The sequence below is a fragment of the Podarcis gaigeae genome (genome assembly GCF_964106915.1).
Source record: "Podarcis gaigeae genome assembly, chromosome: 10".
NCBI lineage: Eukaryota > Metazoa > Chordata > Lepidosauria > Squamata > Lacertidae > Podarcis > Podarcis gaigeae.
The window spans coordinates 16,550,503-16,572,798 of record NC_139686.1 but is presented as its reverse complement, the minus strand read 5'-3'; the positions used below and the strand labels follow the sequence as shown (position 1 = coordinate 16,572,798).

The 22,296-nt window shown below is 45.7% G+C and overlaps 2 protein-coding genes across 25 annotated transcripts in view; both read left to right on the top strand.

The window, feature by feature from the left end:
- Nucleotides 1-22,296, top strand: part of LOC310826186 (tigger transposable element-derived protein 1-like) — a 1,677,490-nt gene that overhangs the window by 1,572,203 nt on the left and 82,991 nt on the right. The gene's annotated exons all lie outside the window — the stretch shown is intronic.
- The window catches only part of CALD1 (caldesmon 1), a 181,645-nt gene that overhangs the window by 155,034 nt on the left and 4,315 nt on the right, over nt 1-22,296 (top strand). For 6 of the 24 annotated variants that reach the window (XM_083700169.1, XM_083700180.1, XM_083700186.1 and 3 more), the window contains 9 exons: nt 72-1,251; nt 1,971-2,054; nt 7,061-7,221; nt 9,673-9,934; nt 11,954-12,094; nt 17,802-17,845; nt 17,943-18,021; nt 19,518-19,655; nt 21,946-22,165. In XM_083700169.1, the coding sequence (XP_083556295.1) occupies nt 72-1,251; nt 1,971-2,054; nt 7,061-7,221; nt 9,673-9,934; nt 11,954-12,094; nt 17,802-17,845; nt 17,943-18,021; nt 19,518-19,655; nt 21,946-22,086 (2,230 nt within the window). In that variant the 3' untranslated portion in view covers nt 22,087-22,165. Of the gene's footprint in view, nt 1-71; nt 1,252-1,970; nt 2,055-7,060; nt 7,222-9,672; nt 9,935-11,953; nt 12,095-17,801; nt 17,846-17,942; nt 18,022-19,517; nt 19,656-21,945; nt 22,191-22,296 lie in introns of those variants that run through there. The other 18 variants (XM_083700179.1, XM_083700181.1, XM_083700182.1 and 15 more) reach the window with 9 other exon arrangements.

The window sequence follows — 22,296 nt, the reverse complement described above, 5'->3', positions numbered from 1 at the left end:
TGACGTAAAACCAAAGCACTTTGTTGTGGCTGAAGGCTCACAGAGTATTGCTAATTTTGTGTCTTATGTAGCATTGAAGAAGAGACCAAAAGTACTATGACAACAGTTACCACCGTTACAAATAGTCAAGGGGATGGGGATGATGATTCCATGTTCCTGGAGAGGCTGGCCAGGAGAGAAGAAAGGCGCCAGAAGCGTCTCCAAGAAGCCATGGAACGCCAGAAGGAGTTTGATCCGACAATTACTGATGAGAGCCTGTCACTCATAAGCAAAAAGGAGATGAACAATGTGGAAGAAAACGAGACCCCAGAGAAAGATGAAAAAGTGGACACCCATAGGAGACGCTATGAGGTAGAGGAAACTGAAACCATCACCAAATCGTACCAGAGGAACAACTTGAGACAGGACGAGGAAGACGAGAAGAAAGATGAAGAAGACAAGGAAGAACCTCAAGACGAAAAGCCAAACCAAAGAACCATAGAGGATAATCAGGTAGAAGTAAAATTAGAAAAGGAAACAGTAGACAATGCAGAAGAAGCTGTGGTGGTAGAAATAAAACATTTTGAGGTAAACGCAGATGAGGGAAAAGTAGAAAATGGCACCGATGCCCTAGCAGTTGGGGAGGAAACAGGGAGTGGGGAGGTAATAAATATTACCGTAGCCTTAGATCAAAAGACAGAAGAAGAAGATGAAACAGAGGCAGAAAAGAAAAAATTAGAGGAGAAAGAAAGGCTTGAGAGAGAAGAAATGGAGAGGGCTAAAGCAGAGGCAGAAAGCAGGGCTGAGGAGGAGAGAGAGAGGCTCGAAGCAGAGAAAAGGGCAGCTGAGGAGAAAGAGAAGTTAGAAGCAGAGGAAAGGGAAAGGGAAAGGATCAAAGCAGAAGAAGAACAGAAAGCGGAGGAAGAGAGGAAGAGGATTGAGGCAGAGGAGAGAAGGGCTGCCCAGGAGAAAGAGAGGCGTGAAGCTGAGGAGAGGGAAAGGGCTAAGGCGGCCGAAGAGAAGAAAGCTGCTGAGGAAAGGGCAAAGGAACAGGCAAAGAGGGAGGCTGAGGAACGGGAGAGGGCGAAGAAGGCAGCGGAAGACAAGGCTAAGCTAGAAGAGGAAAGGTTGAAGGCAAAGCAAAAGGCTGAGGAGACCAAGGTAGATCAGACAAAAGGGAGGAAGGGAGACGAGAAGAAAATAGAAGACAAACAGGTAAAAGAGAAGAAAGTGCAAGAGGAAAAAGCCCCGGCAGCTTCCCTGAGAAAACAGGTACAGTAAACATTTTGCACTCAGCCAACTTACTACACTTGTGTTTCGTGGGAAATGTAATGCATTTTACCAAAACAAAAACAAAAAATGGCTGGATTGCGACTTGCTCACAGTCATTCCTCTGCACTTTTGACCACTAACTCTTGCAAAAAAAGGAAAAATCTTTATTATTATTATTATTATTTGTTCTTAAACTTATGGCTTCCAACTCTCGCTAACATAGTGCATGGTGGTGCATGTCTGTTTGTTCCCTTCTTGGCTCTCAGATCTTCCAGTGGGATTTTGTGCATGATCTGAAACCCTCACCGTCTCCCTAGCCTTCTCTTTCCGCGGCTGCCAGTCGGCCAGGGGCAATAGCCGGGCGCATATGCAAGGTACAAAGGCACGGCATGGGCGGTCTGCGGACGAGCACCCAGCAAACATTTGTGGCGGGAGTGCCAGATAAGCACCCTTGAGTATTAGAGCCAAGCACAGACCGAGCTCTGCTGGGCTATGCGCAGACACGGGGCACTCCAGAACAGAGAGAAGAGAGCACGAGCGTGCAAGAGGGATGTGGAAGTCACTGTGCTACCACCCGGAGGGAGTTGTGTTGCACGGCAGCAGCAGCAGTGGCACGGAACCAGGGGGTATGTGAGCACAAGCTTGGTTGATGCCGTGGCAGATGGGGCAGGGTTTGCCATGGAAATTGATCTTTTCGTCTTGCGGAAACATTGCAAAAGGGGGAAGAGAAAGAGGTTAAAGTGGAAGCTAAAAAGGAAAAGCCTCAAGATGACAAACTCCGACCAGCCTTCAAAAAAGAGGAGGTAACTAACCTGTTGCTTTGGGGGGGGGGGGAGAGCGTGTGGGAAGTGGAACAGAGCCCCAGACATTTGTAAAATAAGCTCAGAGGAGAGTCACTCAGCAAAAGTCAAAGCCATTTAATGCGCCTTCCAAGTGTAAGAGCACCTTGATTCCAGAGCGCCGTTTCCCACTGGGGAAAAGGAAAGGAAGGTCGCAAGAAGATAACAGCCAATAGCAAGATGTGAGCTGAGTCAAAGCTTTGTGAAACTGGGTGTGTGTGGTAAAACAGGCATGAGGCTAGTTTAGCATGCCCCAGCCTTAGCTTGCATCCAGGCGTAAGATGAAACAATCACATTCCCATTTTACCAAAGAACCAGCTTCAGTCAACCTCAGCCCACATCCCTGTACAGAGTGCAGGATGTGATCACTGGTCCTGTATTTTTAGTAGGTTAAGGGAGCATGTGGTGTTGGGGTTCTGGACTGCCACCGACTAACCTTCCATTTCTCAATTTCTCCCTCCATTTCCTCGTAACTTCTCTTCCTGGAATTGGTAATTTATTCTCTTAATGACGGATACCCCAAGAAACCTTTAGCTCCTTAATCTGAACTTAACTAATGATTTTCCATTTCATAATATAAAATACGCAGACTCCAGCTTCCTCCCCCTTGTTGAAAAAATACATTTTTACAAAATACAGTGCATTGCATTTCTTCTGTAAACACAGGAGCTGGTGCCATTGTGTTTCACTGTATGGTAAGTAAAGAATACTGGGCCCCAGAGTATCATTCCGAAACTCAGGGTCTGGCTCACTTATGCAAGAACCATAATGTAGGTTTCGTTTGAGTGAATCTTTCAATTTCAGTTTCTCGTCCCCCCCCCCCCAGTCTTTAGTCTAGTTTGCATTTATTTTCAAGTCCTCATAATTCTGAATTTATCCCAATAACCATTTTTTTAAAATTTAATTTTGCCTACATACGCATACTTGCAAACAATTTCCCACCAATCTATGCCTCTTTATAAAGTTTGCCTGAGTATATGCATTTTTGAACACATTACTTGAGTGGTGAACCACACTGCAAAATTCAGAGAAAGGATTGTTGTGTTTCGGTTCACCTGCGAATTGGGTAGATTTGACTTGAAATGTAAAGTAAATTGACTTTCTCCTCCATCCCTTTTCACTACCCATGGTCCCAGTTCCATGAGGATCAAACTGGCAAGTATCATCTGTTGCCTGACCCATAAAACAAAGTATTTACCTGTGTACTTTTAAAGCAAGCTGAGAAAAGGCTATATTTTGGTCAGTTCCCATCCTTAAATGCTAAATGAAGTGCTATGTGTTGTTGGCAATTAAGTGATGAGCTTGACCATTCACCAATTTCTCAAGGAAAAGCAAAACTGTGAAAACGAGAAGAGATTCCAGTTCACAAGGGCGACCATCGTTCTGTATCCAGTTCAGTTTACATCCTACAGTCAGTTTGCTTCTCTAGACTACCTTAAAATTCTGGGTGTGCAGAGCTGGTCTGCAAACGTCTTACTGAAGCAAGCTTTCTCATGACATGATATTTGTGGTATTTCCTGCTTCCAATTTGGCTAGACATGCAGCATGAACCACATTTTATTTTCCTTTTCTTTATTTACAGAGTCTCCACCCCCCTTTTTTTTCTTTTTAAAATGCATTTATGTTTACAAGAGGATAAGCTCTTAGTCTAAATTGTGGTCATAAAAGGCTCACAACTTTCTTTGGAGAATTTTGATCTTGAAATCCAGTTAGGATTTGGATTGTCCAAAAGAAGTATTTGAGAGATCCAGATTAAAATACCACACATTATATATTCCTTCTAAGTCAGCTGGTTGCCAGTCAACTGATTAAGGAGCTGTTGGTAAATTATCTACATTTTAACTGAAAATTAAGTAATCACAATTAAATGAGTTTGCAGGATATCAAAAACTTGTCTAGGTGTCTTTGGGGGCAGGAATATTAGAGGAAGTGTGAAACTGAAAGAGCAATGCTATATACACCTACTCATAAGTAAGTGCCATTGAGTTCATTACCCCTGTAAAGTGTTATAGAATTGCAGCCTCAAACTTAGAAAAGCTACCATGTGTTACTAGATTTGGGTTGGAGCTCTGCCCTCCATGATGGAATCTCAGTTTCTGATGGGGATGGGAGCATTTCTGAAGTAGTTCGCTCTGTTACCTGGAAGGTTTATTCATTAATTATTATTTATTTTTATTATATATTTTTAGGAGGGCTTTAGAGGATATTGCAGCCTGGTGGTGGCTGGTTAGTGGCATTAGTGACGTGCTTCCAGCTTTTGTATTTATATTTCGTCTGGGTCCTTTTTCTCTTAATTGATTTTTTAAAAATGTTATTGTATTTTTTATGTGCATCTTGAATATCAACATTGAGAGAAAGCTGGGGAAACATTCTACCCCGCCCCCCAAATAATGCAACTGCTGTGATGCAACAGTTGAAACACTATGTTGTTGTATGTCTGGGTTTCATTCCTACCCTGAAATTGGAATAAATGTGTAGGAGAGCCATCTTGACATACCTCCCCCCCTACAAATATATTTGGCAATCTCCAAAATTCCTTTCTCAAAGACTTTAGCATTTGTGCATGGTGAAGGTTGCTCGGTTGAGTCAAGGGAGAACATTTGCATTTTTGCTCACTGCCATTTCAGGTTTGCTTTGGCTGCTAGTTTAACGGATGTTCTTCCTGAGAATACAATTTCTCTTATGTGTCAGAAGAGGGGTTGTTGTTTTTTAACGCTGCACAGTTCCAGTGAGCATCCAGGCATGATGACTCAGTGTGCTGAAGGGTCAGGCTGTCAGCCGTGGACATAAATGATGCTAATCCCAAATGATGCCGTTTGGGGTGGGAAGGACTTTGCAAGGATGTTGCATCTGACTGAGAATATCACTAGGCCAAGAATTGTGCAGCAAAAGGGAAGAACTCCACTTGGCTTGCCTTTGGCATTGGAGCTCAACCTGAGCAGTAGAGAGCCAGTGTGGTGTAGTGGTTAAGAGCGGTGGACTCATAATCTGGTGAACCGGGTTCGATTCCCCACTCCTCCACATGCAGCTGCTGGGTGACCTTGGGCTAGTCACACTTCTTTGAAGTCTCTCAGCCCCACTCACCTCACAGAGTGTTTGTTGTGGGGGAGGAAGGGAACAGAGAATGTTAGCCGCTTTGAGACTCCTTCAGGTAGTGATAAAGCAGGATATCAAATCCAAACCGCTTATATGCTTGTGCAAAGCATATGGGAAGGACTGCAGCTCAGGCTACCTGATTTGCTTGAACAAAGTCTCAGGTTCATTCTCTGGCAACTCCAGGTAGGCCAGAGAAGGAGAGAGGCCTGTCTGAAATCCAAGGAAGGCACTGGCAGTGAGCTAGAAAGACCAATTGTCTTGACTTGATGTAAAACAGCTTTCTATGGTCCTATAGGTATGGTGGAGTCATGTCTGCACCTACATGTGCCTGAAGCCATTAAAACCCATAACCTGCGCATGGCACAGGGAACAGGAGTTAGTGGCTCACCTTGACAGGAGCAGGACATGCAAGTTGTGGCATTGAGCACAGGTGGCTAGCCCACAGAGCAAGAACCATCATCATCCCTTGAGGCCCTTCTTTGTGTGCCTCTTCCACAAGAGGTCTGGAGGATGGCAACACAAGAGTAGGCCTTTTCTGTTGTGGCTCCCCCATTTTGGAATGCTCTCCCCACAGAGGCTCACCTGGTACCTTCATTACATATCTTTAGGTGCCAGGCAAAAACATTCCTCTTCTCCCATCCTATGACCCTTTTAAATGTGTTTGTGGGATGTGGGATTATTGGTTTGTTTTTGTTTTGTTTCATTAGGGATCCTATGTTCTCATTTTGTATTTTTTTCTGTTGTGAACTGCCCTGGATGAAGGGTGGTATTCAAATTTAATAAATAATAAAATAAAAAGCAGAGACCAGTTATAGTTGTAAGGGGTGTGCGATAAAATGGCTTTCCCAATTTCCCCATCCTTTTTGCACAGAGCAAAGTTGGGGCTGGCATTTCCATAATTTTTTTGACGGGTTGTAGCGTCATCATGAAGCCAGTTACAGTGGATGCTTGGGTTGTGAACGTGATCTGTGTGGGATGCACATTCACAACCCGCAGTGGTGCGTCTGTGCATGCGCGGGTTGCAATTCGGTGTGTCTGCGCATGCGCAAAGAGCGATTTAGTGCTTCTGTGCATGCGTGACCGCCGAAACCCAGAAGTAACCCATTCCGGTACTTCTGGGTTTCGGCGGTCCAGAACCCAAATAAACACAACCTGAAGCATCTGTAACAAGAGGTATGACTGTATAGTGAATTCAGTGCTTCCTCAGAGAATGCTAGGAGGGTGAAAAAACGTGGCAAACAGCAGCTAAGGCTGTGGAGTTGGTTATTATTGATTCCACCAGAAGTATAAAATACATGGTGGTGCTGGTGGGAAAAGTTGAGTCAAGGTGCAGTTTTGTGAAGCCTTTTCTTTGTCCTGACCTGCTCTGGATTTTGCAGGGTTGGGGAGAACTTTCAACATTGCCCAAGTTGACTTGTGCAGGAACAGGATTGTCCATGGCCAATAGTGGGGGTGGGGAGGGAGTTGATCTTCCTGCCAGTTTCTCCAGCTTGGTAGACTTGTGATGAATCCCTGTTGATGAACTACAGCTCCTATCATCCCCAGCCAGCATGGCCAATGACCTGGGATGCTGAGATTCGTAGTTCGGCCCTGGGTTCCCCACACCTGTTGTAAGAGCCGCTGCAAAACATGGATCAGGAAACTGTGGCCCTTGAAATGTTGTTGTATTATAACTCTCATCACCCCTGACCATTGGCTATGGCTGGATGGGGCTGATTGGAGCCCAGCAACATCTGGCAGACCACAAGTTCTCCTGCTGCAAAACATCTGCAGAAGATTAATGGCTCATCATCTGCTTGCTGGAAGCGGGAGAGGGATGCCTCTCCCCTGGGGTGCTAGGATGTAATTGGTTCATTTTCGCAATGTCGCCCTAGCAGATAAAAGACAGCAAGCTGATCAGGGACAAAGCACCCAAAGAAGAGGCTAAGCCAGGCTGGGATCGCAAGAAGGGATTTCCCGATTCGAAGCCACAGAACGGGGAGCGTTTCCAGGAACTCCCTGCCCACAAACTCAAGCATACGGAAAATGCTTTTAGGTAAGAGATACACTCGTAAGGGGGCAGTGTTTATACTTGGGCCTGGTGTTGCCTTTAATGGGTCTTGGCTGCAACAGGATGAACTGTGCCGTAGGAAAGACAGAAGCCATTTTTACATGGGAGGCTTGAAAGGGTTTCTCGCCAACCTGTTAATCTGCAATTTGTATATAAATCCCATGTTGGCTAGAGTTCCCGTTCTCGTTCCCCATGATTTCTCTGCCCCATTGGCAACAAGTACAACAGTTAGGTCAATAGTGCAGTGAAATGGCCAGACGTCAAGCCTCCTGCATGGCTTTAGCTGAGTCCTGAAAAGTTTAATCTTGCACAGCTTACTCTGTGAAGCACTGGGCAATTTGCACAGGGCAGCGACGTTGGCGTGGTGCTTCGGCCTGCAGTGTTTATCCTTTAGGAAATTAAAAGGTAAGCGGTGAGTTACCTATAAGAGCTGGAGTCTGCCAGTGTGGTGAAGCGGTTCGAGTGTTAGATTAGGACCAGATAGGCCCATCCAGCTGTGAAGCTCATGGCATAATAATAATAATTTATTATTTATAACCCACCCATCTGGCTGGGCTTCCCCAGCCACTCTGGGTGGCTTCCAACAAAATATTAAAATACAGTAATGCATCAAACATTAAAAACTTCCCTAAAGAGGGCTGCCTTCAGATGTCTTCTAAAAGTCTGTCTTCCTCTTAGCCTAACCTCAGCCACAGGGTTGTTGTTAGGATAAAATGGGGGGGGGGGCATATATGCTACCTTGAGTTCCTTGGGGGAAAGGTGGGGTGGGAGGTCTGCTTCTCACAATATAAACCGACCTGGACTCTGTATTCATCATCTGAGGCCTTTGTTTGTGGGCCCTCCTCCACAAGAGATCTGGAAGGTGGCAAGGGGGCCTTTTCGGCAGTGGCTCCTTGTTTGTGCAATACTCGCCCCAGGGAGGTTTACTTGACACCTTCACTGTATATCTTTAGCTGCCAGGTGAAAACGTTCCTCTCCGATCAGACCTTTGGCCGATTAATATTCTACAGCCTTTCAAGTGTGTTTCTGTTCCAACTATTTATTTGTGCTCTTCTCTCGTGTTTTTACCTTGTGGACTGCCCCGAGATCGTCTGATGAAGGGTGGTATATAAATCAAGTAAAAATTAAAAGTAAATAAATAAATAAATCAGGTTATAAACAATTAAACGTTGCAACAAATTCCCAAGATTTGGTGTAGGTTGACATTCACATGATCTGAATGTCGGCCTTGAGGGGGATTTTGCTAGCGTCATTCTCTGTCCCCCGGCTAGCATGAAAGTTCTCTAGAGAAACTTGCCTCGGGACTGGGACACTTCAGACAACAGGGCAAGAGAGCTCACTTTGACCACGTGAGAAACACAGCTCAAGAGCCAGCGGCAGAACCTCGTTTCTCTTATTCTTATGATCTGCCCAGATTCACCGCACGTTCTCAGATGCCTCTTGCAGCCCCATCTCAATGTGGCCCTGGGAAATCAACATTGCTCTACTTACTGTAGAGGTTGGATTCGCCAGCTGTTTTGTTTTAATCTCCCGCTCATTTCCCCTGTGGCCCTTTCAGTAGATGAGATGATATTGTAAACGCCACTCACAAGCCTCCATTTCTGTAAAGCTGAAGCTATTTAGGGTTGTAAAGATGACCCCTGAAGCTGCATATGTCTGCAAACCTAAACTATGTGTGTTTGAGCCATATAAAGATAAAGTGTGAAGGAAAGTCCAGAGAGGCTCAAAGAATATTGATTGTTTCCCATGCTTTTGACACTTGCAATGTACACTGTTTTTTTTTTAAAAAAAACCAAGTAATAATAAAACAATACGTAATAAAACTGTGTGTGCATTAATGCATATATGCATTAAAAATATAAAGTACAGCAAACACACAAGTGCAATGAAACGGTTATATATTTTCTCCCCATCCCTGACAAACAAATACCCAAGGCAGCTTGCAAAAAATAAATGATAGTCGTTTATTTCCTTGACATCTGATGGGAGGGCATTCCACAGGGCGGGCGCCTCCACCGAGAAGACCCTTCTCCTGGTTCTCAGTAGCTTTACTTCTCGCAGTGAGGGAACCACCAGAAGGGCCTCAGAGCTGGACCTCAGTGTCTAGACTTCAGACTGCAAGTGGCAGAGTTTTATTTACAGTGCTCTCCCATGTAAAAAGTGCATAATATATTTTCATACTGGGGAGAGAGCTAGGCAAGAACCACTCTCCCTCATGTGCTGGTTTATTATATTGAGGGAGTTTTTTAAAAAAATGTAGAAGAGAATTGAAAGCTACGACACCCCATTCTGCGCTCTGAAGTGGTCCAGTTCAGGGTACAGCGGTCTCTGCCATCCATTCCATTTTGCATTATATCTAGATTGATCTTCACAATGCCAATCCTGACAAGCTACAGAATACTCTTCCTCACTGTCGCTTGCTTCTTTCTCTCCCAGCCGCCCAGGCCTCAAACCCACCCCAGATTCTGAAGAAGCCAAGCCGGTGTCCCACGTGGAGGCTGGCAAGCGGGTGGAGGAGCTGCGCCGCCGCCGAGGCGAAAACGAGAGTGAAGAGTTTGAGAAGATGAAACAGAAACAACAGGAGGCAGCCGTGGAGCTGGAGGAACTGAAGAAGAAGCGCGAAGAGCGCCGGAAGATTCTGGAAGAGGAGGAGCAGAGGAAGAAGAAGGAGGAGGCAGAAAGAAAAACTCGGGAGGAGGTAATAGCTGCTTGATGTATTCCAGGCTTCCTCAACCTTGTTTTTGGCCTACAACTCCCATGATCCCTAGCTAGCAGGACCAGTGGTCAGGGATGCTGGGAATTGTAGTCTCAAAACATCTGGAGGGCCGAGGTTGAAGAAGCCTGATGTATTCAGAACAAGACATTGTTGTGGTTGATGGAGGAAACTGCCTCATACGGATAGATTCCACTGGTGCATCTACACAAGTTTTGTCTACACTGGTTGACAGGAAAAGGGTAGGCACTTTGACCCTCTGTGTGCATGGGTGTCTTTGTAGAGCAGTGGCATTGTACACTATATCCTGAGCATAGTGAGGGACCAATTGCCCAGCTTTTTACCATAAGAACAGGATCATTGGTTTGGGTAAATATCTCAATTGGACCTAAGAACTGTGCCTAGCTTCTGGTTGTACATCTCTGAATTAGGTTGCTCTGTTCCTTTGGCAAAGATCCTTCTGGTGGTGTTGTGACTCAGACTTACTTTAATGGAAAAATCTGGTTTGGAATAAGCTCTTTAAACGGAGGGTAATTGCCTTTTAAAACTGAGCGTCTAGCTCCTAAAACCCTATGGCTTTAACGAAAGACAGCAGCACATTCCAAAAAATGATGCAACCAGTGACTGATATTGAAATACACTTTAAGGGAAATACTCCTCTCAAGAGATAATTGTATTGTATGAGGTGCTCTTTCAAACCTTGCAATATTGTTGGTTCGTTTCGTTACTTATTTCACCAAATTTGCACACCGCTCAGTTGTAAGCAACAGCAACAACTTCCTCAAAGCAGCTTACAAAATAATAAAAAAATGAAATGAGTTCTTCTCTTCCTAAGTTCTGCTTGCAATCTATGGATTATCCTGCCTTTTTTACTGTTGTGCCACAGGTCAGGAATTCTGTTCCCCTGCTACAGTTCTAGCTGGGTGTGGGGAAGATACAGAAATTTACCGCAGGGGTAGGAACGGATAGATCCCAACTGTTTGCTTTTAAATTGAAAAACTGCTCTGTGGAGAATCATGGAATCATAGAGTTGGAAGGGACCCCACGGGTCATCTAGATGAACCCCCTGCAAGAACAGAGAAAGTGCTTTGTGATGTCACATTCTCCTAACCAATCGGTGCTCTGGACAGCCACTTCAGGCTGGGCCCACAGCCTCAGTCCATGAGAGATGCTTGCCAGACTTAGATAATCCTCTGGTGTGATCTATCGGGGCTTGTCCTTAGCTCTTAATTTTTATTGTGTATGTGTGATTGCAACAATATTAAAGGAAGTGCAGTTTCCACTGGAGCCTGACTCCTGTCTTCATGGATGCCTATATACACTAGTATAGAAATGCCACCTTTGGTTAAGTTCCCACCAATTTTTCTTCTAATTTCTTCATAACTGTAGCCTTGTTCACTTAACAGTACTAGTTTACATCACTTTTTGGGTGACCAGCCAACTCTTTGTACCATTTCTTTAATTTTATTATGTTATACAAGCTCACTAAATGAAAGAACCAAAAAACAAAACAAAACAAAAAACCCCAACCAACTTGATAGCAATCACACAACACACTGACAAATGTCCTCCTCTCAGCTCTGGTACATAACATCAGTAGCTGAATCCTACTGTGACCTGATTGGATCATTGCCAAAACAAGATGACACCTGATTGGCTCTCTAAACACTCATGCTCATTGGCTACATTCAAATGAAGGAAAGCTGCCACATATCAACCTAAGCAAGTTGTGCTTTTTTCTGGTTATTTGGATATAACTTTTGATAGAATACTGATAACTGAACAAACTTTGTTGCATTACATCCTTCATTAAATTATCTTTCCATTGATATATAGATGTATGCTATTACTCCATGGTATTGCGCCACACTCTAGCGGTGGCTTTGCTGAAGCAGCTGTGTTAACTGCTGTCCTGAATTTGTGTGTGTGTGTGTGAGAGAGAGAGACGTAAACATGAAAATGAGCTACAAGCTACTCACTCACTACATATTGTGAGTTTGGTAGGAAGAGAAGAGGCGGCTGAAGGAAGAAATTGAGAGGAGAAGGGCGGAAGCTGCCGAGAAACGCCAGAAGATGCCCGAGGAAGCCCAGAGCGAAGACAAGAAGCCATTCAAATGTTTCACCCCAAAAGGTTCCTCTCTCAAGGTAAGGCTTCCTTGGGTCCATGTGGAGGGTTAATTGCAGGTCAAGGAGGAATTTCAGCTGGCTCCTAGTGTCCGTACCGTTTTAATCTAGGTTTGATGAAATGTATCCCCTATTTCACTTGCAAAGTAGGTGTGGCCATAATGCCTTCCTTGGTTCTGCTGATAGCATCTAAAAATTCTGATTGCTATACAAAAATTCAAAGCAACAGTACAGGCCTTGCCTATTGGCTCACTCCACCATGACGGTCAGATCATACTTAAAGCACTTTCAACACATTTGAAGCACATGGCTTCCTTCTGCCACATCCTGGGCAGAAGGAAGTTTTCTCCTCACAGGCCTATATGATTGCCAGCACCTTTAACAAGCTACAGTTCCTGCAATTCTTTGAAGGAAGCAAGATGCTTTAAATGTTCGCTGAATCTGCTTTGAAGACAGGTGCACCGACTCCTGAAGGCAGAGGGGTCTTCAGCCCCCTCAAGATCTTCTGGCAGGGTGCCGAGCCTCTTTGATGTTCAGGGGGCCAAGGAGGCTGAGCACAACAGAGGAAGCCACGTCACGCTGGGCTCCCCACTCAGCCACTCCCAACGATGCAACGCCATGCGCTCTCCAAACACCCTCCCCCTCTAATCTTGGGCGCAAGACAGCCTCTGTTTAACGGTATGGTTTGGCTGCAGCCCACCTCCCTTATTTAGTTTTTGGAGGGAGTGTCCAGGCCACATTCAAATAAATGCTTTTGCTCTATAACTGTGCAAAGTCTTTACTGCTAACGGTCCTGTCTTGAGCTCAACCCTCTGGGAATAAGGTTACCAACTTTTTGTGTGTCTGTTTTGGTGCTCTGTGCTTTGTGACCAAAAAGATACGAAGTATTCTCCCACCACCACCACCACCACCACCAACAGCAGCAGCATGTGGGGTGTTATGTACTAAGCTTGGATCCTAGAACAATAGGCAGGTAGGATCCTAGAATGCAACAACTGATTGGCCTGTGGGAGCAGCCCAATCAGGCTCCAGGAGGGAAGCAGAATCAGCCAATCAGACGGGACCCATTGTGTCAATAATGTATATAAAGCCAGAGGGGTGGTTTTTTTGGGGGGGGGATTCATTCACTGTTTTATGAGCTGCAGTAAAGAGCATGAAATCACTATGCGACTCTGACTATATTTCATGGATGTAGCAATGAGAAGAAGTAAAGCTTTGCTTGCCGAATTTGCTACCCTGTTGAAGAGTTTGGATTTGATATCCCGCTTTATCACTACCCGAAGGAGTCTCAAAGCAGCCAACATTCTCCTTTCCCTTCCTCCCCCACAACAAACACTCTGTGAGGTGAGTGGGGCTGAGAGACTTCAGAGAAGTGTGACTGGCCCAAGGTCACCCAGCAGCTGCATGTGGAGGAGTAGAGAAGCGAACCCGGTTCACCAGATTACGAGTCCACCGCTCTTAACCACTACACCACACTGGCTCTTAGGTCAGTTACGGGTCAGTGCCAACTGGGCAGCCGCTCGTGGTGGCAGCGCCACCTACAAGGCCTCATCAGACAATCATAAGAGATCATAGCTCAGTGGCAAAGCACGTGCTTTTCATGCAGAAGGTCTCAGTCCCTGCTATCTCCAGTTTCTCAAGCTTAGAAGCAGCAGTGGACAGCAGGGTTGGGCTATGCCACTCACCCGACCTCATGCCAGCTGAGTTGCTACTGCATACTAGGATGGAGATGGCAAGGTCGGGGCTGTGCAAACGGGCTGGCAGAGCCAAACCAGTGCTCCTGCTGGCACGTTTGCACTGCACCTACTGCATGCCTGTCTTGCCCTTCATCCCAGTACGCAGCAGCCACTCGGCCAGAAGGCATGATGCACCATGTCATCTGCTGCTGCTTTAGAGGATCTGATAGCAGATGTTCGGTGGGATTCTGTGTGCGAGACCCTGCAGAGCTGTTTTAATTGAAATGGACAATTGTCAGAGCTGCCCCTAGGTCCCAGCTCACAGAGGACCAACGCCAGGCTGTCGTTATGTACAAAAGTCTTTATTGAAGTTCAGTTTCCATTTCAAAGCCGCAGCGCGCAGCTCTACGTCTTAAACCCTAGACCGGCGAAGCTCCGTCTGAATCTCCTCCCCTCTGACACCAGTTTAAGATCCTAGCCCTGCTCCACCTCTTCCTCTCCTCTCTCCTCCTCTGGGTCCTCCTGCCCGCTGGGGCATTCACCATTCTGGACTCTTCTGACGCTGAGTCGCCTGACTCCTCCCCCTGCCTCCTGCAGGCTTTAGGACCTGGTTCCCAATCCTCGTTCTCTGCTGTCCCGCGCTCCTGTACATTTGAACTTGGCTCTCGCGCCAACCCCGTGATCCTCCTCCTGACCGTTACACTGCTTCTATCACTGCTTCCTTCCTTCTGGAAGCTGGCTGGACGTGACCTACTCTCCGATGTAGGCGTGGTCAACCCTGACTCATCTTCTCTCCCTGGTGGTGAATACGCTGGCCCCGATACCTGGGACTCCTCCCCCCCACTACGCTCTGGTGGGGAAGCTGGTCCTGATCTCCAACTGCTGCTCTGGGAGTCCCCGCTGGCCCCTTGTTTCTGGATTGTTCCCCTTGGGCCCCCCCTTGCCCTGGCCACCGGCGCCCCCTTCTGTGAATCTTCCGATTCGCTGGAGAGGCTCATGGAATCTCTCGGGCTACTGTCATCTTCTCCTACGCTGCCCTCGGATTACTCCCCCTCGCTCTCCATCTCCTCCCTTCCCTGTGTTCCCGCTCTTGAGTCCCTGACATCCATCCCCCCCTCGAAGCCCCCCCCTTCTTGAGTCCCTGACAACAATGCTCATCTGGATGGGCTCTCGTAAGTACTGTTTGCAGATTCCTACAAATTTGGAAAAGAGATATCACCCTTCCCTGACCGGTTCTCTTCATTCCCAGCTTAATCTACATCTGGAGTTGACTTTGGGCTTCCTCAAAAAAATAAAAAAATAGGAAGCTGCAGAGTAGGTTTTACTGTTACTGTTGTTCTTTTTCATTGCTTATGCTTCCCAGAGGAAGATTCTTATGTGCTGCCTTGTGAATCCTGGCATGTGTGTGTGTTGCTTGCACTCAAAACAGAGATCTGTCTCTGCTGCACAGAACCATTAACAGCAACAAGAGTTTTGCCGCTGATTTTGAAAGGACAGTGCATTAAACCCTATAGTTTTAGATTGAACAGGGTGTAAAATTCAGACTGAGAGAGAAAGAAAGAGGCTGGGTTTGGAATTTGGATTTTGAGAGATCATAACACCTACTACTTTTGATGTCTTGTTTTACAGATTGCTGCTTGTTTTTACAGATCTCTCCTGCTTTCTGTCTTGTTTTACAGATCTATTTTGTAATTCTGTTTACCGTATGTGGCCATAACATTTCTAAGTCGTGAGCATGCTGGTGTTGTGCAGTGACATCTGTTTTCCTGTGAATAATCTTGTGTTCAGCTTGATCAACTCCTTCAAATACGTTTTCTTTCTCCCATTTTTTTGTAGGCCGGGGGCAGTCAATATAGTTCCCTCCAGAGGCTGTCAGACTCCCAACTCCCATCAGACCCACCCAACATGGTCCATGTTTGGGGGGGAGGGAGGTCAGGGGTTCTAGTCCAGCAACATCTGGAGGGCACCAGGTTGGTGACCCCAGTGTGCAAGCCTGCAAATTACAAAGCAATATTTAATTTGTTTGTTTGTTCATCCCATTTATCAGCCAACCGTTAAAAAACTACAAGCAACAATAAATACAATACAAACCACAAAAGCCAAACAGCATAAAACACCAACAGCAGGTAGAGATAAAAAACCAATTTAAAAAGTTATGTAAAAAACGCAGCATCACAGTGATCCTGGGCAGATAAAACAGTGTTTCCCTGAAGCCAAAAACATGGGGTGCTGCAACTAAAGGCCCTGTCATGGGTTACTGACACCCATCGTACTTCTTAAAGCAAGAGCCCCGGAGGAAAACCTTAGCAGTCATGCAGGTTCGTGTGGACAGAAGCCTTACAATCTCTTGACTAAAAATTTTAGTGTGCTCAACATGGGGCTCAAACTCACAACCCTGAGATTAAGAGTCTCGTGCTTTACCGACTGAGCTATTGCTAAAACCTAACCTACTGTACAAAGGTAGAGATTCAAACCTGCTGCTCTGTCCATACTTGAGTCTGCTTCCTCCACCTGCATGTGGCCCCCTAGAAAGTTCCTCACTAGGAAATACAGCCCTTGGGGAGGAAAAGGGCTCCCATGCCGTGCTTGACCTGTGACCTTCCATGTGCTGCTGAACTAGAACTCCCAGCAGCTTCAGCCAGCATAGGAAATGATTTGCAACAGCGGGAGTTGTCGTTCAGCTACATCTGGAGATGGATCACAGGTTACCCACCTCTGGAGTAGAGATAGATTTAATCCATTGGCTTCCAGTCCATTTTATCTTTTGCATGTATTCACTCACAAGTCTGTTCTGTCTTCTTTCCGCCTTAAGCTATGATTATTATTTTTAAATGCACGAAAACGTGCATTTAGCTGATTATTTTAAATGCATTTTCTCTCAGAAAGTGTTTTCTCTCAAATTGCACATTTAAAGACTTGGTGTGTGTGCGTGTTTGTGGCAAAATATGGGACATCCAGAGAGTAAAAGAATCGGATGGATTGCTAAATTCCAATCTGCAAATTAATCTGGGATGTGCAGTCAGGTCCGTCCATGCCGGAATTCTTGAATTCCTCAAGGATCCCTATATACTGGGTGGTCTGACAGAAAAGCACACTGCCATGTTTATCATTCTCCAAGCAGGTATCTCTTAGTGATTCTCAATTAAAGAAAAACATGAATATTTGGCGCAGAGGAGGACAAATAATACCAGCCAGACAAGAAGAGCAAAGTGGCTGGCCATTTCAGATGTGATCGATTTCCTCACAAGGAAGTGCCCAGAGATATAGCTGTAGATACAAAAATCACTGAGAGTGTGCAAATTATTGTTACGTTCTGATTGCATATGTAAATGTTTCCCTGCATTCAGCCATGGCTTTCTAGCGCATACACGTGGGTTAAAAACATGTAACTATATGTGGTTGCTAGACATGTGGATTGTATGTCTCCCCATCCCAACTTTGAAATACTATTATCTGTGTTGGAAATACATGATTTTTGAAACACCCTGAGAGAGGTTGAAAGAAGGAGAAAATTTGAAGGGGAACTACCGGTATATCCTTCTCTCTGTGTTATGTTGCCATCTTGTGGTGGTGAAAAGCACACTGCGTTTGGGGCCATCTGCAACCCCAAACCTCCAATCTGAGCAACAGTTCAAGTGCTCCAATTCTGCAGTAAGACATTATCATGCAAGTGAATTATCCAGCGTGCGATTACTCCTTGCATGTTGGATTCTTCGGCACGAAGATCCCAGATATCTCCTTTTAAATGCGCTTGTGGGAGGGAGTTACTGGGTTTGTTTTATTGCATATTTTAATTGTCCCAGCTCTACAATTATATGATTCTAAGAGACTCTCATGCTTACAGAACTGCAGAATCCACAGGAGTCCCTAACTAGCCATGAGTTCCTTCCCCTCCATGGTCACTTCATCTTGTTGCGGTGGTGTTGTGTGTTGTGCTACTGTTTTATTTAGTGCATCTTTGCTGATCACTCCGCTTTTTCTCTTTTCACCAGGCTCTGTTGCCTTAGCAAACCTTGAATTTTATTTTACTTGACTTTTTTCTTCTTTTCTAGATAGAAGAACGTGCAGAGTTCTTGAACAAATCCGCCCAAAAGAGGTAAGAGAACCTTGCTGTAGCAACAAGAGCATTGTAAAAATCCTGTGCCCAGCAATAGGGAGTAATATTTTTCCATTTATTTAATTTTTTTACATAGTGGAATGAAACCTACCCACACAACTCCAGTCGTCTCCAAGATAGACAGCAGGTTGGAGCAGTACACTAGTGCAATTGAGGTGAGCTTATTGCAGCTTCAGGATGTATTGGGTTCCTCTGGTTGGTTGCTGGCAAGGCCCAGACAATGTACTTGAGGCTCCAGGCCCAGGCAAGAGTAAACTTGGATGTAACACAAAACCATGGTTTGCTTAGTGAAATTGGTTAAACATCTGAACCCAAAGTCTGCCTACAAACTCATGTGTTTAGTGTCAATAAACCCCAAACAGAAATCTCAGCCTGAAGCTGGTTTGTAAAGAACAGCTTTTACTAACTACAGTTTGATGTAGAATCTGAATCTACAGATTATTGAAAGCCATAGTTGGGGCCAAGCTCACAACCATGGTTTGCCTATTGTTTGTTTGGAAGAGCAAACCACGGTGTGGGTTCTTAACTATGGTTAGCACAATCCACGGTTTTATGTTCTGTCTGAATCCAGCCACTCCCTCCCAGTCCCTTTTGTTGAAATCTTGGTTCTTCTCCAAGTGCTTGCATACTGTAGCTTTAAGCTGGAAAGGAAGAACCGAAAGCATCCTTAGAGGAAGAATCTTTGCAGCTGCAGCTTAAATTATTTTTGAATTCAATCGGAGACTGCAAAGGAAGGATCGGAAGCATGCTTAGGGCACGCTCTCGGTTCTCCCTTTGCAGCCTCAGCATGTGAATTTGAATCGCATGGTGTCTGATGATTGGCAGCTGGGCACTCCCATACACCTGACCCTATGGCTGGATGCAGTTCCCTCCCTCTGCATCCCCACCTCCAGACACTAAGCAAGCAACTGCTCAGCTTTGCCTGAAACAAATGGCACAGAAAAACAGAAGTGGGTGTTGTCCACATACTGAGGCCACTTTGCTCCAGATCCCTGGATGACCACTCGAAGTGGATTTAATCTTTCTCTCGCCAGCAGCATTCACAGCAAAGTGCTCCCCTGCCCCCAACATGGCTGTGGTGCTTAGGGAAAACTCCTCCCACTGGTGCACCATAGATCCCTCTGCAAATGGAATTTAATAATAATAATAATAATAATAATAATAATAATAATAATAATAATAATTTATATTCCGCCCTCCCCAGCAGAAGCCGGGCTCAGAGCGGCTAACAACAATAAAACTAACACAGCATTCTAAAATCAATTCACTCTAAAATCAATTCAAAATCAAATTAATGGCAACCATTGGCCTAGCGCTCTGTGAGGGTTACCAAAGGAGGGAGTCAGGCTGTGCCTTGGCCAAAGGCCTGGTGGAACAGCTCTGTCTTGCAGGCCCTGCGGAAAGATGTCAAGTCCCCCAGGGTCCTAGTCTTTTGTGACAGAGCGTTCCACCAGATCGAGGCCACAGCCGAAAAAGCCCTGGCTCTGGTTGAGGCCAGCCTAACCTCCCTGTGGCCTGGGACCTCCAAGATGTTTTTGTTTGAAGACCGTAAGGTCCTCCGTGGGACATACCAGGAAAAATCATAGCTGCTCACTATGCAATGGAAGGAACATCTGATTTGGCCTGGAGACTGACTGGGTTCTTCCTGCAGGGCACCAAAGCTGCAAAGGCTGCCAAGCCAGCAGCCTCTGACCTCCCAGTTCCTGCCGAGGGAGTCCGAAACATCAAAAGCATGTGGGAAAAAGGCAATGTGTTCTCGTCACCTTCTGGCACGGGGACGCCCAATAAGGTAAGTGTCCCCCCTTCGATGTCACACACACATTTAAGCGCCTCTGCTCTGATTCCAGATAGCGGTCAAGGCAAGGGAGGAAAGGATGCTTAGGTCCACTTGTTGCAGGGCTTGGGGTAGTGGAAACCTTAACCGGTCCATGTCTATTAGGCATTGCTGATGGATGGAGAATCACAAGTGGGAAGAGGGGTGTTGCATTCAGATCCTGCTTGCAGAATTCCCAGGGGCACCTGGTTGCTGACCACCGTAAAAACAGGATGCAATACGATACGATAATCTTTACTGTCATTGTCCCATACAGAACAATGAAATTGAAAAATCTACATAAAACATTCAAAACCCAACAAGCCTGTTATCCCAGCTATCCCAACCTGATTAGCCCCCTAAAAACTCTGATACCCCATTTTTAAATACAATATACTCCCATAGAGACTCCTTACACAGCGTTTAAAACCAAAATTGCATTTGGGTAGAAACTGTTTCTCAGGCAGCTAGTCCTAGTCTTTATAACCCTGTACCTTCTTCCAGAAGGCAGAAGCTGAAAGAGATCATTTCTGGGGTGTGCACTATCCTGCACTATCTCTTCAGCTTTCTTATGGCACCTGGAAGCATAGATTTGATCCAAGGTGGGAAGAGTGCACCCAATTATTCTCTCCGCAGTCTTTACAACCCTGGACAGCATTGTTTTTCCCCTGACCATGCAGCTCCCAAACCACACACACAGACCATAAGATAATACACCCTCAACAGTACAATGGTAAAATGCCATCAACAGGTCCTTTGAGAGATTGTTTTTCCGCACAATGTTGGACTAGATAGGCCACTGGCCTAATTCAGCAGGATTCTCCTTATGATCTTAACCTGCACTTTGCATCTAAATGGCAATGGGGGCTCTCCACTGCACAGCCCTCCTAGACTACAGCATCTGTTCTAAGTTTTGAGGACACATCACTTCAAAGCCCACCACTTCCGTGAAGTTGCGAAACACAGGCTTGAGATATTTATTATATTTCGACGCTGCTCTTCACTGGAAGGAGTCCCAAAGTGGCTTACAAACAAGAAGTAACATCACAGAACATCATAACTCATGTAGAATAATTAACGAATCATCAGTAGAACAAGTGCAATCTATAAAAACTCTTTCACAAGGCTGCAACTAAGAAATAAGCTAAACATTGCAACTAAAGCAAAGGTCATGTTACTAGCAAATCAGCAAAGCGTTTGTAATCTATAAAACAACATTACAAAATAGCACCAGCTAAAAAATAAGGTAAGCATCACAATAAAAGCAAAAGTTGTATTACGTGATTAACAAACCAGTGCAGCATTCATAATCTATAGAGCAATATAATAGCAACAATAATAATTTATACCCCGCCCACCTGGCTGGGTTTCCCCAGCCACTCTGGGTGGCTTCCAACAAAATATTGAAATACAATAGTCCGTCAAACATTAAAGCTTCCTAAACAGGGCTGCCTTAAGATGTCTTCTAAAGGTCTGGTAGTTGTTTTAACAAAATATTATCAAAATAGAAGCAAAAAAACAACAACTAAGCACTGTTCAGTTCATACACAAACGCTCCACACTCCCATTCCTCATAATCTTTCACTCTGTTCAGCTCATTAGAATAAGCATACACTTTATTCCCGTGGCAGCAACTCCCCTGTGAAGTGAAACCAAACACCCCTGATGGCAAGCAGACTCTCTCTCAGCTCGCTATTCTTCCTCTGGAAACTGTACCTTTATGGAGGCTCCTAGGGCTGGAGGCCCTGTGGGTTAAAGCCTCAGTGCCTAGGACTTGCCGATCGAAAGGTCGGTGGTTCGAATCCCTGCGGTGGGGTGCGCTCCCGCTGCTCGGTCCCAGCGCCTGCCAACCTAGCAGTTCGAAAGCACCTCCGGGTGCAAGTAGATAAATAGGGACCGCTTACCAGCGGGAAGGTAAACGGCATTTCCGTGTGCAGCTCTGGCTCGCCAGAGCAGCGATGTCACGCTGGCCACGTGACCCGGAAGTGTCTCCGGACAGCGCTGGCCCCTGGCCTCTTAAGTGAGATGGGCGCACAACCCCAGAGTCTGTCAAGACTGGCCCGTACGGGCAGGGGTACCTTTACCTTTACCTTTAGGGCTGGAGGGTGGGGCAAGGCAGGTGGAGAAAGCCATTACTGCTGGCCAACTCAGTGTCTCTCTCCCCTCACTTTGGTTTCACTGCTAAATCCCTTACCCCCCCCCGCACCTTTTATAATTCATCCTCGCATGCAACCTGTAATCACATTGGGAAATGAATCTTCTGCAGGAAACAGCTGGACTAAAGGTCGGCGTCTCCAGTCGCATCAACGAATGGTTGACCAAGACCCCAGAAAACAGCAAATCGCCTGCTCCCAAACCATCGGTGAGTGCTTGCCCTTCTATTTACAGTAGCTTCGTTCATTGGTAATCAAACAGCTCCAGTTTAACACAGCAAGGTGAAATGCCAGTAACTTCCTGCAGAAGCGAGTCCAGAAGAGGACAAATTCTGCACACAATGGGAAGAAGAACAAACTCTGGTACTATTTCTGGGACGCGGGTGGCGCTGTGGGTTAAACTACAGAGCCTAGGGCTTGCCGATCAGAAGGTTAGCAGTTTGAATCCCCGTGACGGGGTGAGC